This window comes from Equus caballus, chromosome 11 (assembly GCF_041296265.1).
Source record: "Equus caballus isolate H_3958 breed thoroughbred chromosome 11, TB-T2T, whole genome shotgun sequence".
Taxonomy (NCBI): Eukaryota; Metazoa; Chordata; class Mammalia; order Perissodactyla; family Equidae; genus Equus; species Equus caballus.
Window position 1 is genome coordinate 40,983,360 of NC_091694.1, and position 16,445 is coordinate 40,999,804.

The following is a 16,445-nucleotide window of genomic DNA, read 5'->3' on the forward strand; positions in this document are numbered from 1 at the left end:
CAACCCATGGCACTAGGGCCTGTGTGGGGACGTGGGGGGCCTTTTCCTGCCTGTCCTGAGAATCTGGGCCAACAGGGAGGGCAGGCTCATCTCCAGATGCTGGGCCTGGGTGACCTGTGAATCCTTTTGACACCTGGAATCCCATAATATTAAGAGGAAGGGCAGACAAGGAGAGCGTAGAAATCTGGGGGTTTTGGCCATGCAGCTTGGAGCCACCTTGATACTCCAGGGCTTGGCAGGCCCAGGGCTGGCAGCTTGGTCTGAAACCAGGCTTGAGTGGAGGACTCAGGCCCATGAACCAGGGGAGTCACAGTGGCTGACATGGAGGAAGATGGCAGTGGGCCCCCAGTAGAGTGACCAGAGAAGCTGAGAGGACCCTGGGAGGCCCCCGCTGGGAAAGGAACACGGTTGCAGCAAGGACAGTTTCCAAACATCGCAGTCCCATGGCTGGAATGGTGGCGTTCCAGGGGCTCGTGGGATCCACATCTCCTCTCCTGGGGATAGCAGGCTAAACTGACCCCTGCCCCACCCTGCCCTGGAGGACAGCACCAGCTATGCTGCTACGCCGGGTGGGGCCTGTTCTTCCTAAGAGAGATTATCCGTCCTCAGGGGCCCTGGAACCAGGCCTCACCTCTTCCAGCCGCCCTCCCCCACCACAGAAACTCACCACCAAGTCAGGCAAGAAAAGCAAAGTGTTTATTTACACCTTGGTCTGTACACTGGAGTTCCCGAAGAAGCCTGCCTCTGAGAGCCCGCTCCTTTTTGGTGAGAAGCAGACTGGAGGCGGAGAGATGGGGACCCTGGGATGCAGCCTTGGGGCCTCGCCCCACACTCCTCACCCTGCGGCCTGGAGGTGGAGGTCTCACCCCAGCCCCAGAGCTAAGCCTGCTTCCAGATGCAGGCTCCTGGGGCAAAAGACTCAAGTGGAATCCCACGGAGAGTCAAAGCCACCAGCCAACCCCTGGGCGTGAGGCCACAAGTGCCGCTTCTTCCATCCGGGCCCCAGGACACCCAGCCAAGGCAGCAGGAAGAGCCGGGACGCAGGCAGCCAGCGGGCTGTGAGAGAGTCCTCGGCAACGCAGCCCCGGGCGGGCCTGCCACCATCGGGTGTGTGACGGCACCTGGGACTGAGCACCTTCGGCGGACAAGGAAGAGCTCGGCAGTTGTTAATGGCAGGCAGGGCGGCAGAGCAGCCTCTTCCGTCTGCCCACGTGGGGTCGGAAGCTGTTCTAGACACCAGATGGCGGTGGCCCCGAACCCAGGCCGAAGGCCAAGCACTGGGAGCCACATCGCTGGAGCTACTCCTGGGGGCTGGGTGCATCACCCGAGGGGCCCAGGGAGCTGCTGCAGACCCATGACATCCCCACACCCTAGGTTAGGAAGGGGCGCTCTGCTTTCTATCAATATTGACACCGATACAGGAAGAGGTTCGTGGGAGAAGCTGCTTTAAACAAAGTTACCCTCTCTGGTGTGCCTAAACTAGTTGTAGGCTGGATGAGGGGCTAAGCGGGTCCGAGCCCCCCAGGCTTAGGACCATAGTGAAAAGATTCTGTACTGAGTTACCAAGTCTACACAGCTGAGTGAGCGCAGGGGGAGCGGAGCCTCACTCCTGGGTACGCGTGCCGGGAGCCCTGGCCTGGGAGCAGACCTTAAGTGAGGGGACACTCTGTATACATTTATGGGGCTCAGGAAGGGCCAGGGTAAACGAGGAGGTGTAGAAAGGGGGGCAGTGGTGACATGGAAAATCCTGTACAGTGGTGCCAGGGAAGAAAAGGCACAAGGACAACGACCCCAAACCATGCAGACAAAACACAGCCTGTGCAGCACAGCAAAGCAGAAGGTCCCAGAGGAGGCACGGTCTCCCCGGGACAACAGCACTTAGATCTTGCAGGGGTGGCCCCGGGATGCCATTCCCAGCCACTCCCCTGCTGGTGGCTCAGGGCAGACTTCCCTCTGTTACAGTCACAGGGAGAGAAGGAGCCTACGAGGTCAGAGCACCAACGTCCGGTGGCGTCACTCTTTGCCAGGGTCTACACTTTTAGCAACAAGCCTTTCTAGAAAGCAGCCTATTTTCCCAGGTAGGCAGCAGAGAGCATGGCTGAAGGGCCTCAGTGTTATCCCGCCATGCAGGTAGGGCAGCCCCAAGTTTCCGGCCTCTCCTGCTCCCTGCCCTTTCACACGCACTCAGAGGAGGATGGCAGGACTCGGACGTCCCTAAGGTCAGCAGAGGGAAGGGATTTGCTCAAAGTCACCAGGGAGGGCGTGGCCCCTCTAGCTTGAGGCCCTCTAAGGGCACGCCAGTCTCACCAGCCCAAAGCTTCACAATGAAGGGGCTGCCCTAGCCCAAAGGAGGAAAGGCTGGGGCACTGCTGGCACAGAAGTCCTGAATGGTCCCTCTCCTCAATCTAAATCTAGCCCTCTAGACCTGCTCTCAAGTCGCTCTAGACCTGCCAGGTCAACAGTCATCTCCTTGGCATGGTGCCCATCCAAAACCTTGCCCTGTTCCAATCACATTGAAAGTTGGCTTTCAGGTTTAAATTTGCTAAAGCATCAAACACATACCCACAGAGCGCAGGAAGAGGGCTTAATCTCCTGCAATCCACCAGGCCCCACACTGGCCTCTGGGGGCCTTTGCCAGTTATTAAGTCCCTCATTGGAACCAACGAGCCCACGCTGTGCCCTCCTGACCTCCGGGATCTGATCTGGCCAGGGTAGAGACCAGACTTGCCAGGGGACTAGCACCTGGAGCCTCCAGAGCCTGCGCCGGGATGTTGGTCTGGCTACTCACAGGAGGAGCTGGGGGTGACCCTCATCCACCTAGCCTGAAAACAGATCAGAGGCCCACAAAGCCAGGGTCCCCGCCTGCCCAGCCTGCAAGTAGGTGGCTGCTGTTTCTGAGGCTGCTATCAGGGGGCAGCCCTGCTTGTCAGCCCCTTGCCTGTTCCACTCCCATTCCGGAATGCGCCCGTGGCTGATACATCCCAACAGGTGCCACCCACTGACTCCACGGGCACCAGGAGGAGACCTGCCCACTCAGGCTGGATCCACCAGCTCCTGAAAGCATCTGGCCTCCCACCCTGGGGGGAAGGGATCTGCTAACTTCTCACCACTCGACGTCATAACAGGAAAAGCCACCGACACCCCAGCAGGAGAACTGGCTGTCACCCAGCATCTGGATTAACAAGCCCAACAGCCATTTCCGCCGTTTTCTCTGCCTCTGGCCAGCATCCTTCTAGCACAGGGGTCTCCACCTTGAGCTGCACGTTAGCATCACTGGGGGGCTCTTGGAACATCTGGATGCCTGGGCCACAGCCACACCAATTAAATACGAATCTTGGTGGGGTGGGGGTAGAGGGTCAGCCCAGCCAGCAGGATTTTTTAAAATTTCCCCAGGTGATCCCAACGCACTGCCCAAGTTGAGAACCACTGTTTCAGGTCCAAGTGCCTCAGGAGGGCCTCGAGCTTTGCATTTTTAATAGGTCAGAAATAAACAAGGTAAATTTCCCTCTGACAATTCTCAAAGAACCTACAAATTTAAAATTGGTTAAGTTCGTGCGCTCTGCTGTAGGTAGCCCATTTCGTTGGTTCGAATCCTGGGTGTGGACATGGCACCGCTCACTGAGCCACGCTGGGGCGGTGTCCCACGTGCCACAACTGGAAGGACCCACAACTAAGAATATACAACTATGTACTGGGGTTTTGAGGAGAAAAAGGAAAAAAATAAAATTAAAAAAAAAATAACGTCTAATTCTGGTCAATTCAAAATTTAAAACAATTTTTTTTTACTAGAACTTTATTTCTTAGGCCTTCCCATGGAATAGGGCCTGGCTAAAACAGAAAGTGCTCCCTTTGCTAGTAGATGCCGTATATAAAACTCACTCGCTGGCTCAGTGAATTCTGTTAGGCTTCCGACTGAATGCAAGGAGAGCCCCGTGTCATGTAAAATGTGAGTCTGCTGCAGGACCCCGTGCCCAGGCCCCACGAAACACCTCTAAACCTCAGACAAGTTACTGCTGACTCCTATTTGGGAGAGGTGCCAGGTTGAGCAAAAAGAAAAAACAAAACCCACGTCGGACACCCAGTTAAGTTATAGTCACCTGGGAGACCTTAAAAAATTCTGATGCCTGGGCCACAGCCCACACCAGTGAAATCACAACCTCTGGGGATTAGGCCCAGTTATCAGAATTTAAAAAATCTCTCCATTTGAAATATGTCCCAAGTATCGCACGGAACAGACTTCTGCTAAAATTGCTTGCTGTCTACCTGAAATTCAAATTTCCCTGGGGATCCTGGATACTACCCAGCAGCCCCACTACTAAGAGAAAAGGGTAGAAATCTCAAATGGAGGAGGCAGAGAACAAGGGAAGTGAGAAGGGCCGGCCCTCCCTGCACCCAGAGTCAGTACAGCTCGGGAACCTGCCCAGGGGCTGTGGCCTGGGACCGGGGCTTCGGCCCCCCTCAGGCTAGCTTTCCACATCGAAAGGCATTTGAAAAAGCGACATGATCTTAAAAAGCCAATTTGACAGGCTAGGCTTTATAAGATGTATTTCGGCTGAAGAAAGAAGGTTGGGTTTAACTTGAAGTGTGTGCAACACGGAATTCAGTCCCATGTTAAAGTCAGCCCTCTTCCAGAGACCCCACGCACTGCACCGGTCCCCAGAGGCCTCCTCTGGAGTCTGTCCCCACGGCGCCCCCTCAGGGCTGACAGCGTCTGCCGCCCCTCTCCCCACGGCAGAAATTCCTTCCTATGTTGTGACTCTGCGGCCTGAATTCCCCATCAGGGCAGCTAAAGAGCATGTAAAGCTTTCCATCTACAACGCCCGTGGCTGGGACGAGCCCCCACGGGCCGGGCCCCGGGTCTGGCTGGCCTCCCTGCAGGACTCCTTCCGATGTAAAACCCAGGCCCTAGTCACATCCTGATTCGTCCTCCTTCCTTTCCTCTAATTCGTGGCCATTCCTTCCTATGAGCAAATTCCCAATAGACCCCCTCCTCATGCCCTCTCTCCACGGCCGCCTCTTCTCAGACCCTCGGGGGAGCCCAGGGAGGCCAGTGTCCTGAGGAGCTGAGACTCCCAGAAGACTGACCCCTGCCCTAGTCTTCGTGCTGTGGGTGGCCCCAAGTCCAGGCTCAGACCAGTGCGGTCCCATTACGTGCAGCATGAAACAAATCCCACTCATATGCTTAAAAAGAAATCACGAAATCCCACCCACGCGCAGCTGACTGGAGTGGGGTGAAGAGCGGTCCTGGCCACAGCGCCACCTTTGTGAGCAGGGGACACACCTGAGTTCTGGAGCCCCTCGTCACGCTCTGCGGCCCTCTCTCCTCTGCCTACGCCCCTCCACACCCCTCCCCAACATGCCCTGACTTTCCTTTTTACGCTGCAAGTGCTGAAGAAAACAAGAAACTTGCAGGGGGAAAAAAATAAGACCACAGAAATTTGTATACATCTGGAGTAAGGAAACGAATCCCAAGCCACATAAAATTGAAACAAACTGGAAAACGGAAAGGAAAGTACCATATCTACTCCCAGCTGCCTGGAACAAAAGATCGTATTAAAAATCCAGAGTGGACGTCACCAGGATGGAAGACTCAGGTTTTCCTGCAACGTCCTCCCGTGTCTCCCACCAGCACAGTGCTTGTTGCCCTGGCTGGGATACAGGAGTCTTCCTGAAAGTTGGAATGCGGGGGCCTCGCTGCCGAGCAGAGCCAAGCCTAGCTCCCATTCTGAACACCCAACCTGGAGGCGGGCCGTAAGCAGGCTGCACAGAGAACAGTGGCTGCTGAGCAAGGCCCGCTCCCAGCCCGAGGAAACCCTCAGCACGGTCCATCTCCATCGGCGCTTCTCTTCAAATGCAGCCATGGGAAAGGAGGGCCGGGATGTGCGTGTGCTCCTCCCCCAAATCGAGTCTTTGGTTGCCCAATGCCACACGTGCCTTAGACACCCCCATCCCCCGACCCCCTTCTCCTTCCTTTTCATCCCTTCATTTTACACCCAAGGGAATGCTGCATATTTTTCATTGTCTTAAAAACAAAACAAAACAAAACCAGAAAGGGAGAGGTAGGTAAGCAGGGATGGGGAAGTGTACAGAGAACTCTGAAAACACCAGAACTCTTGGAATGAAGGCCACCCCGTGCTGGTGCCTGTGCAAGCCCGGGTCCTTTGGACACACTGTGCACAAGCATCGCAGGGGCTGTCGGCCTGGAGGGCGCTCCCGAGGGCCGCTGCCTCCTCTCTGAGCTTGAGCACCTGGGCTTGAAAGGGGGCCAAAGAGGTCAGCGGGAACACAGCTGTTGGGCATTCGAACTCCTGGAAAAGATCATAATTTTGCTTCCAGTCCCGGGGAAAGAGGGGTGGGGTGCAAGAGCCTGTTGCACGAGAGTATTTCTTAATCCTTGTCCCCAGAGGTAGAATCATTTTATCCAGTATCTGAAACACACGCTTCCAGTTCTTGTTATTACAGTAACTCCTGATAGCACACCTGGCTCCCTCCCATCTCCAGGACCCTCTGCCCCCTGCAAAGGGACCACAAAGTGCATGGACAGCGAACCGTGCAGACGTCCCCTACAGCCACGGCACCATGCTCACCCCTTGCTGTGTGCAAGGCCTCCCCACATACACACCAGTACACGTTACACGGTGGCTAGAGATACGTTTACAGTGTGCGCGTGAGGCCCGGCCTGGGCCACATCCGCAGGCAGGGTGTGCCCCTTGGTCCTGGGGTCCGGGAGGGGTCTGGGGGTCCTGAGGCCACTCTGCAGCTGGCCCCCTTGTCTCAGTGTTTGATCTCGAGGATGGAGGGGTTGTGGTCCAGGATGGCGAGGATAATCTTGTCCATGTACTGCCTCAGCCGGAAGTTGATCTCCTCCTGCTCCTTCAGGGCTTCCATGAGCTGAAGGGGAAGCGAGAGACAGGTTGGAGGCTGGCCTGGGCTGGGGTATGGACGGAGCCCAGATTCCCAGGCTTGCAGTGGGCCAGTGCTCGATGACAGAGGGGCTCAGGAGACCCTGGGAAAGGCGGGCCCTACGACCAGCCTCAGCACTTGATGCTGGGACATGCGTCTAAGCCAGCGGCTCAGCTCACACCCAAGGAGTGTTAACCACGCAGGTGGCCAGGCCCACCCCCAGAGAGTCTCATTTAGCGGGCCTGTGGAGGGGCCCAGGTGTAGGCAATCCTTTGGTAAGGGTTGAGAACACTGGCCAGGGGCATTTATAATCAAGACTGACGCCCAAAGTTCCAGGGTGCTAAGCCTCAGAAGGCTGCCAACTGTTTCCTCTGCCTGGAATGGCCCCTCCCCACCGCTGGCCCTGCCACTGTCCTTCTCCAGGTCAGTTCCTGCCATGTCCTTTAGGATATAACTGAAATGCTACCTCTGCCGCAAGACTGGAGGCCGGTGCCCTGCTCACCTGGGAGCTCCTGGAGGCCAGGTCAGCTCTCAGCTCTGTGTCCCAAGTACAGGGCAAGGGGTTCAGTGGCGGTCTCATGATTTATGTGAAAATGTAAGCAGGGTATTGTGGAGGCCTGGTGTTTTATAACCACACCCTGCTGGGGCAGAAAGAATGGGCTTTGGCGCTAGAGACCTGGGTCCCTCTCTCCCTCCACCAGTAGGTGATCCAGTGTCCTGGTCTGCTGCTCTGTGACATGGAAGTGTTTACAAAGCCTCTGAGCTGTCAGATTAGATTAAGTGAAGACAGTGCCAGCAGTGGCTCAAGAAATGCTAGCACCCCTCCCGTCTGGGCTGGGGGGAGGGGAGTCTGGTCTCCCCTCACTACATGTCAATGAAATCACCGGGCCCTTTGGGCACATTTCTGGCAGAACTGACACTCGAACTTCACGCTGCTCCCAAAGCTGCGCTCCTCCCACCACACGCAGCAAAGTAGAGCTGATTTAACTCCGCCTGCGGCCAACTCCCCTCCCAGCTCTGCCTGGTCCCTTGGGGTAGCTGCAGACGGGGACTCCCAGGGGCCAGGCCCTGGTCTGCCTTTCCTGCTTGGGGCAGCCTGGGACCCATCATCTCAGCAGGTGGGGATGGGGTAGGACTCCCAGAGGAGGGCCCAGGCCCCAAAGCCAGAGCGAGGGGCACGTTACCTCATCGCGAGACGCTGTGTCTATTTCCGCAGCCAGACACTGGGCTTTGGTCTGAGTGGCGAAGAGGTTCTTGGCTTCGTAGAGGCTCAGACTCAAGATCTGTCCGTTCAAGTCGTCGTTCTGATCCCGCAGCTTATGATTCTCCTGTGCAGTGGGACAAACGCAACATCAGCTCCCTGAAGCATCCAGAACCCAGCGCGACCCACTTCTCTGCATCCGCCATCTCCTGACCCCCACCAGAACTCTCCCCTCAGGTGTGTGTCATGGCCCGTTTTAGGACACCCACAGAGGATGTGGTCTCTGCCTGGCTTGAGGGGAGAAGGGCTGGTGTCTGGGAGGCCTGCGAGGAGGAGTTACAGCCCTGCTCAGGGGAGCCAGGGTTCCAGAGACGAGCATGGCTCCTGGCCACCCGGGCCTCCCTAGGGCTGGGAGAACCAGAAGAGGAGCCCCTGAGGCCCTGTGTAGGGACACCACCAGACAGTGGCTCCTCCTGCAACCCTGGCCCGTGGTGAGGAAAAGCGATGCTCTAGGGTCCCTGGGCTGGGAGGTTGGCTCACCTCCTCGGCTCCTCCCGCAGCTGGGCTCTGGAATCTTGCTCCATGGGAGTTCTGTCCAGGGGCCAGCCTGTAGTGCCCTGTCCAGACCCCACTGACCAGCCCCATGCTCTAGCTTTCACCTAAAGGCTCCTAAGTGCTCAAGCTGAGGACCTTGGGTGCCCCTCGTGGACGAGGAGAAGGGCTGGGGTTTTAGGATGGCTGTGGGAGCACGACCACCAGCAACTCAGAGGTGTAATTTATACAGCTGTCTCCTGAACCTGGAGGCACTGAGCCTGGGGCTTCCTCATCATCACCCCATCCCTTGCTTAATGCCCCTCCTGACCCCACTGCCCCACCCCCCGACTGGTCTCCAATTCTGGGAGTGCTCCCGGGGACCATCTGAAATGGAATCTTGGGCTCAGGGTCTGCTTTGGGAGAAACCAACACAGCGAGCCACTAATACATGGCTGGATAGTCTCATTCTCCACCCTATGTGCCAAGGACAGAAGAGTGGTGTCTATTTCTTTTTACGGACGCCAAGGGAAGACCCTGGGATTTCCATCAGACGCAGCCTAGAGGTGAGGCACCTTCCTGAGCTGTGAGACGGGGACCAGCAGCCCTGACAACCAGGGGTGCCGAGAGGAGCAGACATGTACGAGAAGGTGGTGCTACAGCTCTCAGCCCCCTTCAGGAAACCCGCCTGGTGGGGACCTGGACGCCTTATCCTGCCAGACAGAGGCTCCCAGGCCCACCTGCTTGAGCCGCTTGACTTCATGCTCCAGCTCCACCTCGCGGGCCCTGGCATTGAACTCGCCCAGACCAGAGGATGAGCTGCGGCCCCTGCCCGGCCGCTCGCAGTCCAGCTTGTACATCTGCAGATGCTCCAGCTCCTTCCGCAGGTCTTCAATGAGCTGCGTGGGAGAGAGGCTGGTTGGTGGGAACAGGGGCGTGGGAGGGAGCCCTGGGGGCCTCTGGCCTGGCACCCACCTCCTGCGTGGCCTCCCGTTCCTTTTGGAACTCGAGGCGGTTCTGCCGCAGCTTGTCCATCATGCGCTTGTACAGGTCCATCTCGTCCTTGAGCCGCAGGCTGGTGTCCTCCAAACGGTCGGACATGCGCTGCCGCTCCTGAAGCCGGGGAGACCAGGCCAGGGGAAGTGTGTGCCCAGAGGAGGTCACCACACCCCAGGGACTTCGCTGGGTCAGCCAACTCGACAAATGGGCAATCAGACAGAGCCCTCTGACTCGTGGCTTAAAGAAATGGCCAGATCCCCTAGGATCCCCTGGGATTCTAGAAACAAGCTAGAAAAATCTCAGGCCTCTGAAGTCCTTTAGTTATGCCAGAGAGAACTTGAACAGGAGGTTGCAGACCAGATAGAAGCTAACTTCTTTCTCTCTTGCTTTTATTTTCCCCATCATACAAGGAAAATTGGAAAAGCAGAAATATAGAAAGAGAAATTATTCATATTTTGCTGCCCGTTTTTTGGGGGGGAGAGCAATTGTAGTAAAATTTCAGAAACTAGAAACTAAAGGCCTTCAACGGCCAGCATCGTGTCTCTGTGGATTCAGCTCAAGATCCAAGCGTGAGAGATTCCTGGATGTGCTGCTCACCTCATCCAGTTTCTCTGTTTGCGACTTGAGCCGAGTCACTGTCGTTCTAAGCTCGGTATTTTCTTCCTCTAATTGCTGCACTCTGGGGAAAGAAGGGCGAAAGTGTCAGAGATGGAGATGATCTTACAATGGGTTGACAATTTGTGGCGATTCTCTGCTCCCTGGAGGAGGTGATATACCAGAAAGCGAGAGAGCGAGCAAGAGAGAGAGAGAATAGGAATAATTGTTCCAAATGTTAATACAGCCTTGAGCTTCCCGTCATCCAAAGCAAAATGGTAAAGACACTGAATTGCCTTTCTTATTTTTCTGATAAAAGGAAACACTCATTTGTGAATAAGAACACAAGATTCTTTTTGGATGCCTCCTTAGGGCCTGAATCAACACAGAGAGGATGTTTTTCTGCTAAATGAAGAGAAGGCTTCCTGTGGCTGGCTGTGGCAGGGGCCCGCCGTTAGAATTCACAATTTGAAGGCAACCACCGTATGTCTTTCATTCTCCCCCAGCATCTCGCCACGGCTCTTCCCCCTGAGCGCTCACTGCAGCTGCCTCTGACATCCACAGGCATTGGTTCTGACAGTCAAAATCCTCTGTGTCAGTGTTCACAAGGGACTGTCCTAACAGGATTCCATGAGGAGACAGAGCCCGGGGATCCCGGTGGGTTGTTTTTTGAGGAAGATTAGCCCTGAGATAACATCCGCTGCCAATCCTCCTCTTTCGCTGAGGAAGACTGGCCCTGAGCTAACATCCGTGCCCATCTTCCTCTACTTTATATGTAGGATGCCTGCCACAGCATGGCTTGCCAAGCAGTGCTATGTCTGCACCTGGGATCTGAACCAGCAAACCCCAGACTGCTGAAGTGGAACATGTGAGCTTAACCACTGTGCCACCAGGCCGGCCCTCAGGTGGGTTTTAAATAAGCTGAGAAGAGGGGCAGGTGAGTTGAGCTATCCATCAGTGGCACCAGAACACTACAGGCTCATTTCTGGCATGGTTTCCCACAGAGCATTCCCTGTCCTTCCCACTGTCACTTCCTCCTTCCTGGAGAGATGGCTTTCTGGCCTCCAATGGGCTCCCCAGGAGAGGCCCCAGGCCAGGACCAGTGAGGAATTCAGACCCACCACCCATGCTCTGACCAGGCCACCTGATAGGGGACTTGAGATGGTGGAGGATGCAAGGAGCAAAGCACACCACATGATGCTGGGAGCACTGTCTGCATATTATCCATGAACAGCGCCCCCTGGAGTTGTGCAAGGGGCACAGGTTAGGAGATGGTTCCCAAGAGGGCTGGCTTTCTGTGCTTTGGCCTTAGGCCTACACTCACACTGTCTTCTTCCGCCACCCATGGCCCAGGCACCTTGCTCAGGCCACCCGGCCAGGCCAGCAGTTAGAAGCAGACAGAGAGCAGTGACACTTAATGAGGTATGAGCCTCCAGAAACAGATGCAAGCCAGCAGCTTCTAGAACATGAGTGAAAACTTAAACTGAACCCTGGTCAATAAAGTTAACAAAGTGGGTCTCAGGTACAGGGAAGTTGGAAGGTCTCCCCGCCAAACTGTGCAGGGGCCTGGCCCCCCAGTCCCCTTCGGGCCTGCTTGACCTCAGCAGGCAGGGAAGTACCTGCCCGCCAGCTGTGAGCCCACCTCCCCACACTCCCTAGACCCCAGGCTGGGCCTAGCAGACCCCAAGAAGGCTCAGCTAGGGACCGGGGACTCAGGGGCCTGAGGAGTACGGGGGCAGCCGTCCTCTCTGCCAGAGGCCCAGGTGGTGTCACCGGGGTCAGCAGCGAGGGCAGTCCTGGAACATCCTCACTGCCCTCGTGTGTGTGCAGTGTTCTGCTGTGCACCAGCTCTCCCGCACTCACGGTCACTCCACAGGCAGGGAGGAACAAGAGATGGGGAAACTGAGGCCTGGGGTGTGAGCCAATATGCCCAAGATCCTTGAGCTGATGGGTGACTGACCCAGATTCCTAGGTTAATACTCCTGTTTCTGTCTCAAGTTCTAACAGCTACACCCAAGGCACAGGAGCCCTTAACACTGGGGCCTGGCTTTTCCAGTTCCCTTAGCCCCTGGGGCTCAGGGTCAGTGGTGAATCTGACAGCAGGGGGCGCTCCACGCATGGACATTAGTCCCAGCCCAGGAGTTGGGGCAAGACCACTGTCGTCTACCGCTCCTCTTGTTGACAGCCAGGCGTGCTGTTTCCAGTTTTACCTAATACGAACAATGCTGCTATGAACACTCTTGGACATGCTTCCTAGAGTCCATGTGTTCAGACATCAAAGCAGAGGTGTCAGAACACCAGGTTTTCCCTCTGGCTCAGTCTTCCCGTCTACAGAATGGGGTAGCGCCTGCCCCACAGGGCTATATCGGGAGCGAGGGCGGATCAGAGGGCAGAGGCTCTGCGGAAGGGCCCACCTGGTGTTGAGCAGCTCGATCTCGGTGCTCTTCTCGCGCTCCAGCTTGCTGTAGGCCTCACGGTGCCGCCGCGCCTCCTCCTCCAGCGCCTGCTCGGCCATGGTCTCCTGATCCTTCACCATCTCCTCCAGCTCGTGCACCCTGAGGAGAGGCAGGGACTCCAGTCCAGGGCCATCTCTCGTGGCCTGTGTCTTCTCACGCCAACACAGCCTGCGGCCATGGGGGAGCCCAAGACCCTGAGTCGCTAACACCCGTGACTGTGGGAGGTGGTGGTGTGGGCACCAGGCCTGTGGGCCAGCAGCTTTGTTGACAGATGAGTTAGAGCCCCCAGGGCACCTAAGGAGAGGTGTCTCAGCCACGCACGCCACAGAGGGGCAGGCCTGGCAGTGGGTCCAGAGGGCAGTAAGGCTGTACCCGAGAGGGCGGGACTCCCAGGGCTGGCACAGGAAGGGATGCAGGCCTCGCCACGGCGGGATGAAACGGCCCTCAGGTCTCACCTCCTCTTTTTGCTCTGTTTGCTCTATATCAGTACCCTTCTGATCCATAATTCAGCTTCTGGCTAGTGGCCCAGAGCATGTCAGCCCTGGGGAAGGGCCAGGCCCCACTGTGGATGTCATGACCCCACTGCTGGTGGCCTGGTTGGTACATCCGTCTGGGACACATTTCACTGGCAACATTCCATCCATGAGGCTGACCTTCTGGGGTGTACAAAAGGTCCCATCTTTGGGCCCTACAAGGTTGAGGACCAGACCCCGGGTGGGCATCAGTTTACTGAGTTTCAGGCCACGCCATGAGGACAACTAAACTCTATGTGCACTGACTTCGTGCAGGTGGCAGTGGGGACGTCACGTTCAGTGGGCGTCCATCGGGAGGCGGACACAGCAATGCTGGGACTCCTCCCACCCATAGCAGGTGCGAGCCCCCCACTCACACCAGCCTCCCCACCTCTGCAGAGCTTGTCCCCCCGGAAGGGAGGTCGGCTCTCATCAGCGTAGGACAGAGACAGGAGAGTGGATCCCAACTCCTGCCTTAGACCTGCCCTGGGGCTGCAGACCTGGGGCTCAAGGTCAGGCTCCACCTGTGTCCCTGTCCCCAAAGACCTGTCCTCCTGGGCACCCTGTATGGGCAGGGCCATACAGCAAGCAACTGATGTGTCACAGACCCTCAGAGGTGGAAGGACATACGGGCTCCCTCCTCCAGCTTCTTGCAGGGGCCTTAGCGCCAGGACAGGCCTCCGTTCCCCCGCGTCACAGGCCCGGCCCCTGACCTGTGCACTAGCTGGGTGTTCTCCTGCTTCAGCTTGCTCTTCAGGTCCCCATTGGTCAGGCTGTCATTCTCCAGCTCTGTCACCTTTTTTTCCAGGAAGCTCACCTATAATGGAGGGGCAGAGGTGAGGGTGGAGAAAACCTTTGAGTTCGCAGGACTGAGAACCTGGAAACCATCGGACTGACAGCCAGGACCTCCAACTGACCATGTAGAAAGAGAAGGGTCATATTGGGGGGCCACCTACCCCCAACTCCTGGGCAGGGACAGGGTCTCCCAAGTCCCCAGAGAGCTCCCCACTACCCCAGGGAGCATGCACACATTAAACCCCTCCTCCATTCACCCACGACGCACCTTCTCCGTGATGTCATTGTCACAGGAGTCAATGCTGTCCCGGAACAGGTCCTCAGTGCTGCCATTACTGCTGCTAAAGTTGCTGCTGTGCATGAGCTGCCTGCAGGGATGGGGGGAGGCACAGCTGGCTGCAGAGGTCAGCCGTAGACTGGGGTTCAGACTCAGGCCATGGGCTGGGAGAGTAGCCAGTACCCCAGGGAGGGTGCAAGGAGCCCCTCTCAGGAGGCTGCCCCCACCTGGTCAGGAGAGAAGAGGTGCCTGACCTCTGACCTCAAGAGATCATCCAGCTCAGAGGACAGCAGCCAGGCTGCTACGCCCCTCCTGAGCCCATGGCAGACATGGCCAATCCATCCCAGCTCTAGCCTGCTGCTCCATGGAGCCCACAGCTACCAAGTGACCAGAGCTGGTAGAGCCCTTCCACCCTTTCCAGCTGGAAAACTGCCCAGCAAAGGCAGCCTGGCTCCACATCCCAGCAGGGGGTCTGGGCCTCCTGAGCCCACCCAGCAGGGCTCAATGTCCTCCGACAAGCTGGCTCCTGCTACATCTCTGGGGATCCTGGGGGAGAGAGACACACCCAGACTGTGCCGGGCAGTGGGTTGGTGAGTGGGGCTAGAAACAGGCAGATGCTGTCAAGGTAACCTTTGCCTGAGGCAAACCCGCTGCCTCTCCCCAGGGGCTCCCGCTTCCCTCTCCCGACAGACAGCAGCCAGGATCTGTGCCAGGAGGCCATCCCACATCAGCTCCTGGGCCAGAGCCTGCATGCTCACTGGTAGCTCCCAGAGCCCTGGGGCCAGTCTGCAGGAGGACCAAGGCAGGATCCTGGCAGTCCTGGGAAGGCAGCCGTTCAGAATTTAACCTGGGTCTAAGGGACCAGCTTCCATGGGACACACTCACGCCCCATCCCTGCCAGCGGCAAGCCTGGGGTCTCTGCTGGAACAGCCGCCAGCTCCAGACGGTGAGGAAGAGCACTCACGCTAGGATGTGGGCCGCGTCTCTCGGGGCATCCCTGGCGTGCCTGGCTGAGGCTGAGGCAGCTGAGGGTTTGGAGATGCTGACCGCTGCCAGAAGGAGCAAGGGGTGGGGATGGAGGAGGCTGGCCCTTCTTTTTCAGAAGTGGGTCTCCTCTGGCTGCTCCACCTGCACTGCCCTGGGATGCCTCACTCTCCTCGGCTCAATCAGCCACACTGGCTGGGGCTGGGCTGCTGGCACGGAGCTGGCCACCCCGGCAGCAGGAACACTCAAGGGAGCAGCATTCAACCCCTCCTCCCAAGGGGGGCCCTTACCGTCCGAAGGCCGTGCTGGAGATCTTTCGGTTGGGGCTGGAGAGGGAGAGAGAGAGGAAATGGTCATTGAACAGAGGGAGCACTGGTCCACTCCCTACTCTGCCCTGGCTGCAGGATAGCTTCCTGCCCCGCAAGGGGAATCCACTCATCTGCTGGGTCCTGAGAAGCAGCACCCGGATTTTCCTGTTGCAAAAAACGCAAGCCTCCAGGAGTAACCCCATTCAGAGCGCTCTCCCCCACCCAGACCGAGGGGGCCACTTGGCTGGGGCTTTGCCCTCTGCTCCCCACCCTGGACCCCGCCGCTACACTGGGCCCTGGGGCCTCACCTGTTGGCCTTCAGGTTTTTCAGTCGGGCCTCCAGGTCGTTCAGCAGGTTGATCTTCTTGCAGCACTGGGAACAGTAAACGTCCAGCAGTTCGCTGTTGTACACGTGCCGCATCTTCCTAGGGGTCTGCCCCGCGCTGATTCACGGGAGAGAAAGGAATCACCTCCTTAGCTGCCATCCAGTCTGGTGCCCTGCCCCATCCTGCCGAGCTTACTTTGCTGGACTCCCCACTGCCTGTGGACTGTGTGTGTGTGTGTGTTGGGGGGAGGTGGAAATACAGCAACAGATCTTCCCTCCTTCAACACCCTCAAAGAGAAGAAGCCTATGGCTTGTCCCCATTTCACAGATAAGGCAAGTAAGAGCTGACGTCAGAGGACGTAACAACTCAGGTGTGTGGGAAGCTCAGTATGGCACCTGGAAGGACCCTTTGACACTGAGGTTCCAGAAAGCAAGACCACAGAGACCCCGGAGTCGGCAGCCTCCCAGGTTGGTTAATTTTGTTTCTTCCCCAAGACAGAAGGAGGGAGGAGAAATCCCAGACCCGCAATCAGGGGGCACCCCTAAACCTCAGGAGCAGA

The 16,445-nt window shown here is 57.3% G+C and overlaps 1 protein-coding gene across 4 annotated transcripts in view; it reads right to left on the minus strand.

Annotated features, from left to right (window-relative positions):
* Positions 1 to 674: 674 nt before the first annotated feature.
* The window catches only part of RAB11FIP4 (RAB11 family interacting protein 4), a 117,336-nt gene continuing 101,565 nt past the window's right edge, over positions 675 to 16,445 (minus strand). For all 4 annotated transcript variants that reach the window (XM_070226398.1, XM_023653052.2, XM_070226399.1 and 1 more), the window contains 10 exons: positions 15,869 to 16,003; positions 15,543 to 15,578; positions 14,260 to 14,359; positions 13,910 to 14,013; positions 12,643 to 12,783; positions 10,232 to 10,313; positions 9,611 to 9,748; positions 9,376 to 9,534; positions 8,088 to 8,231; positions 675 to 6,891 (listed from right to left, as the gene is read on the minus strand). In XM_070226398.1, coding sequence (XP_070082499.1) covers positions 6,775 to 6,891; positions 8,088 to 8,231; positions 9,376 to 9,534; positions 9,611 to 9,748; positions 10,232 to 10,313; positions 12,643 to 12,783; positions 13,910 to 14,013; positions 14,260 to 14,359; positions 15,543 to 15,578; positions 15,869 to 16,003 — 1,156 coding nt within the window. In that variant the 3' untranslated portion in view covers positions 675 to 6,774. The remainder of the gene's footprint in view (positions 6,892 to 8,087; positions 8,232 to 9,375; positions 9,535 to 9,610; positions 9,749 to 10,231; positions 10,314 to 12,642; positions 12,784 to 13,909; positions 14,014 to 14,259; positions 14,360 to 15,542; positions 15,579 to 15,868; positions 16,004 to 16,445) is intronic.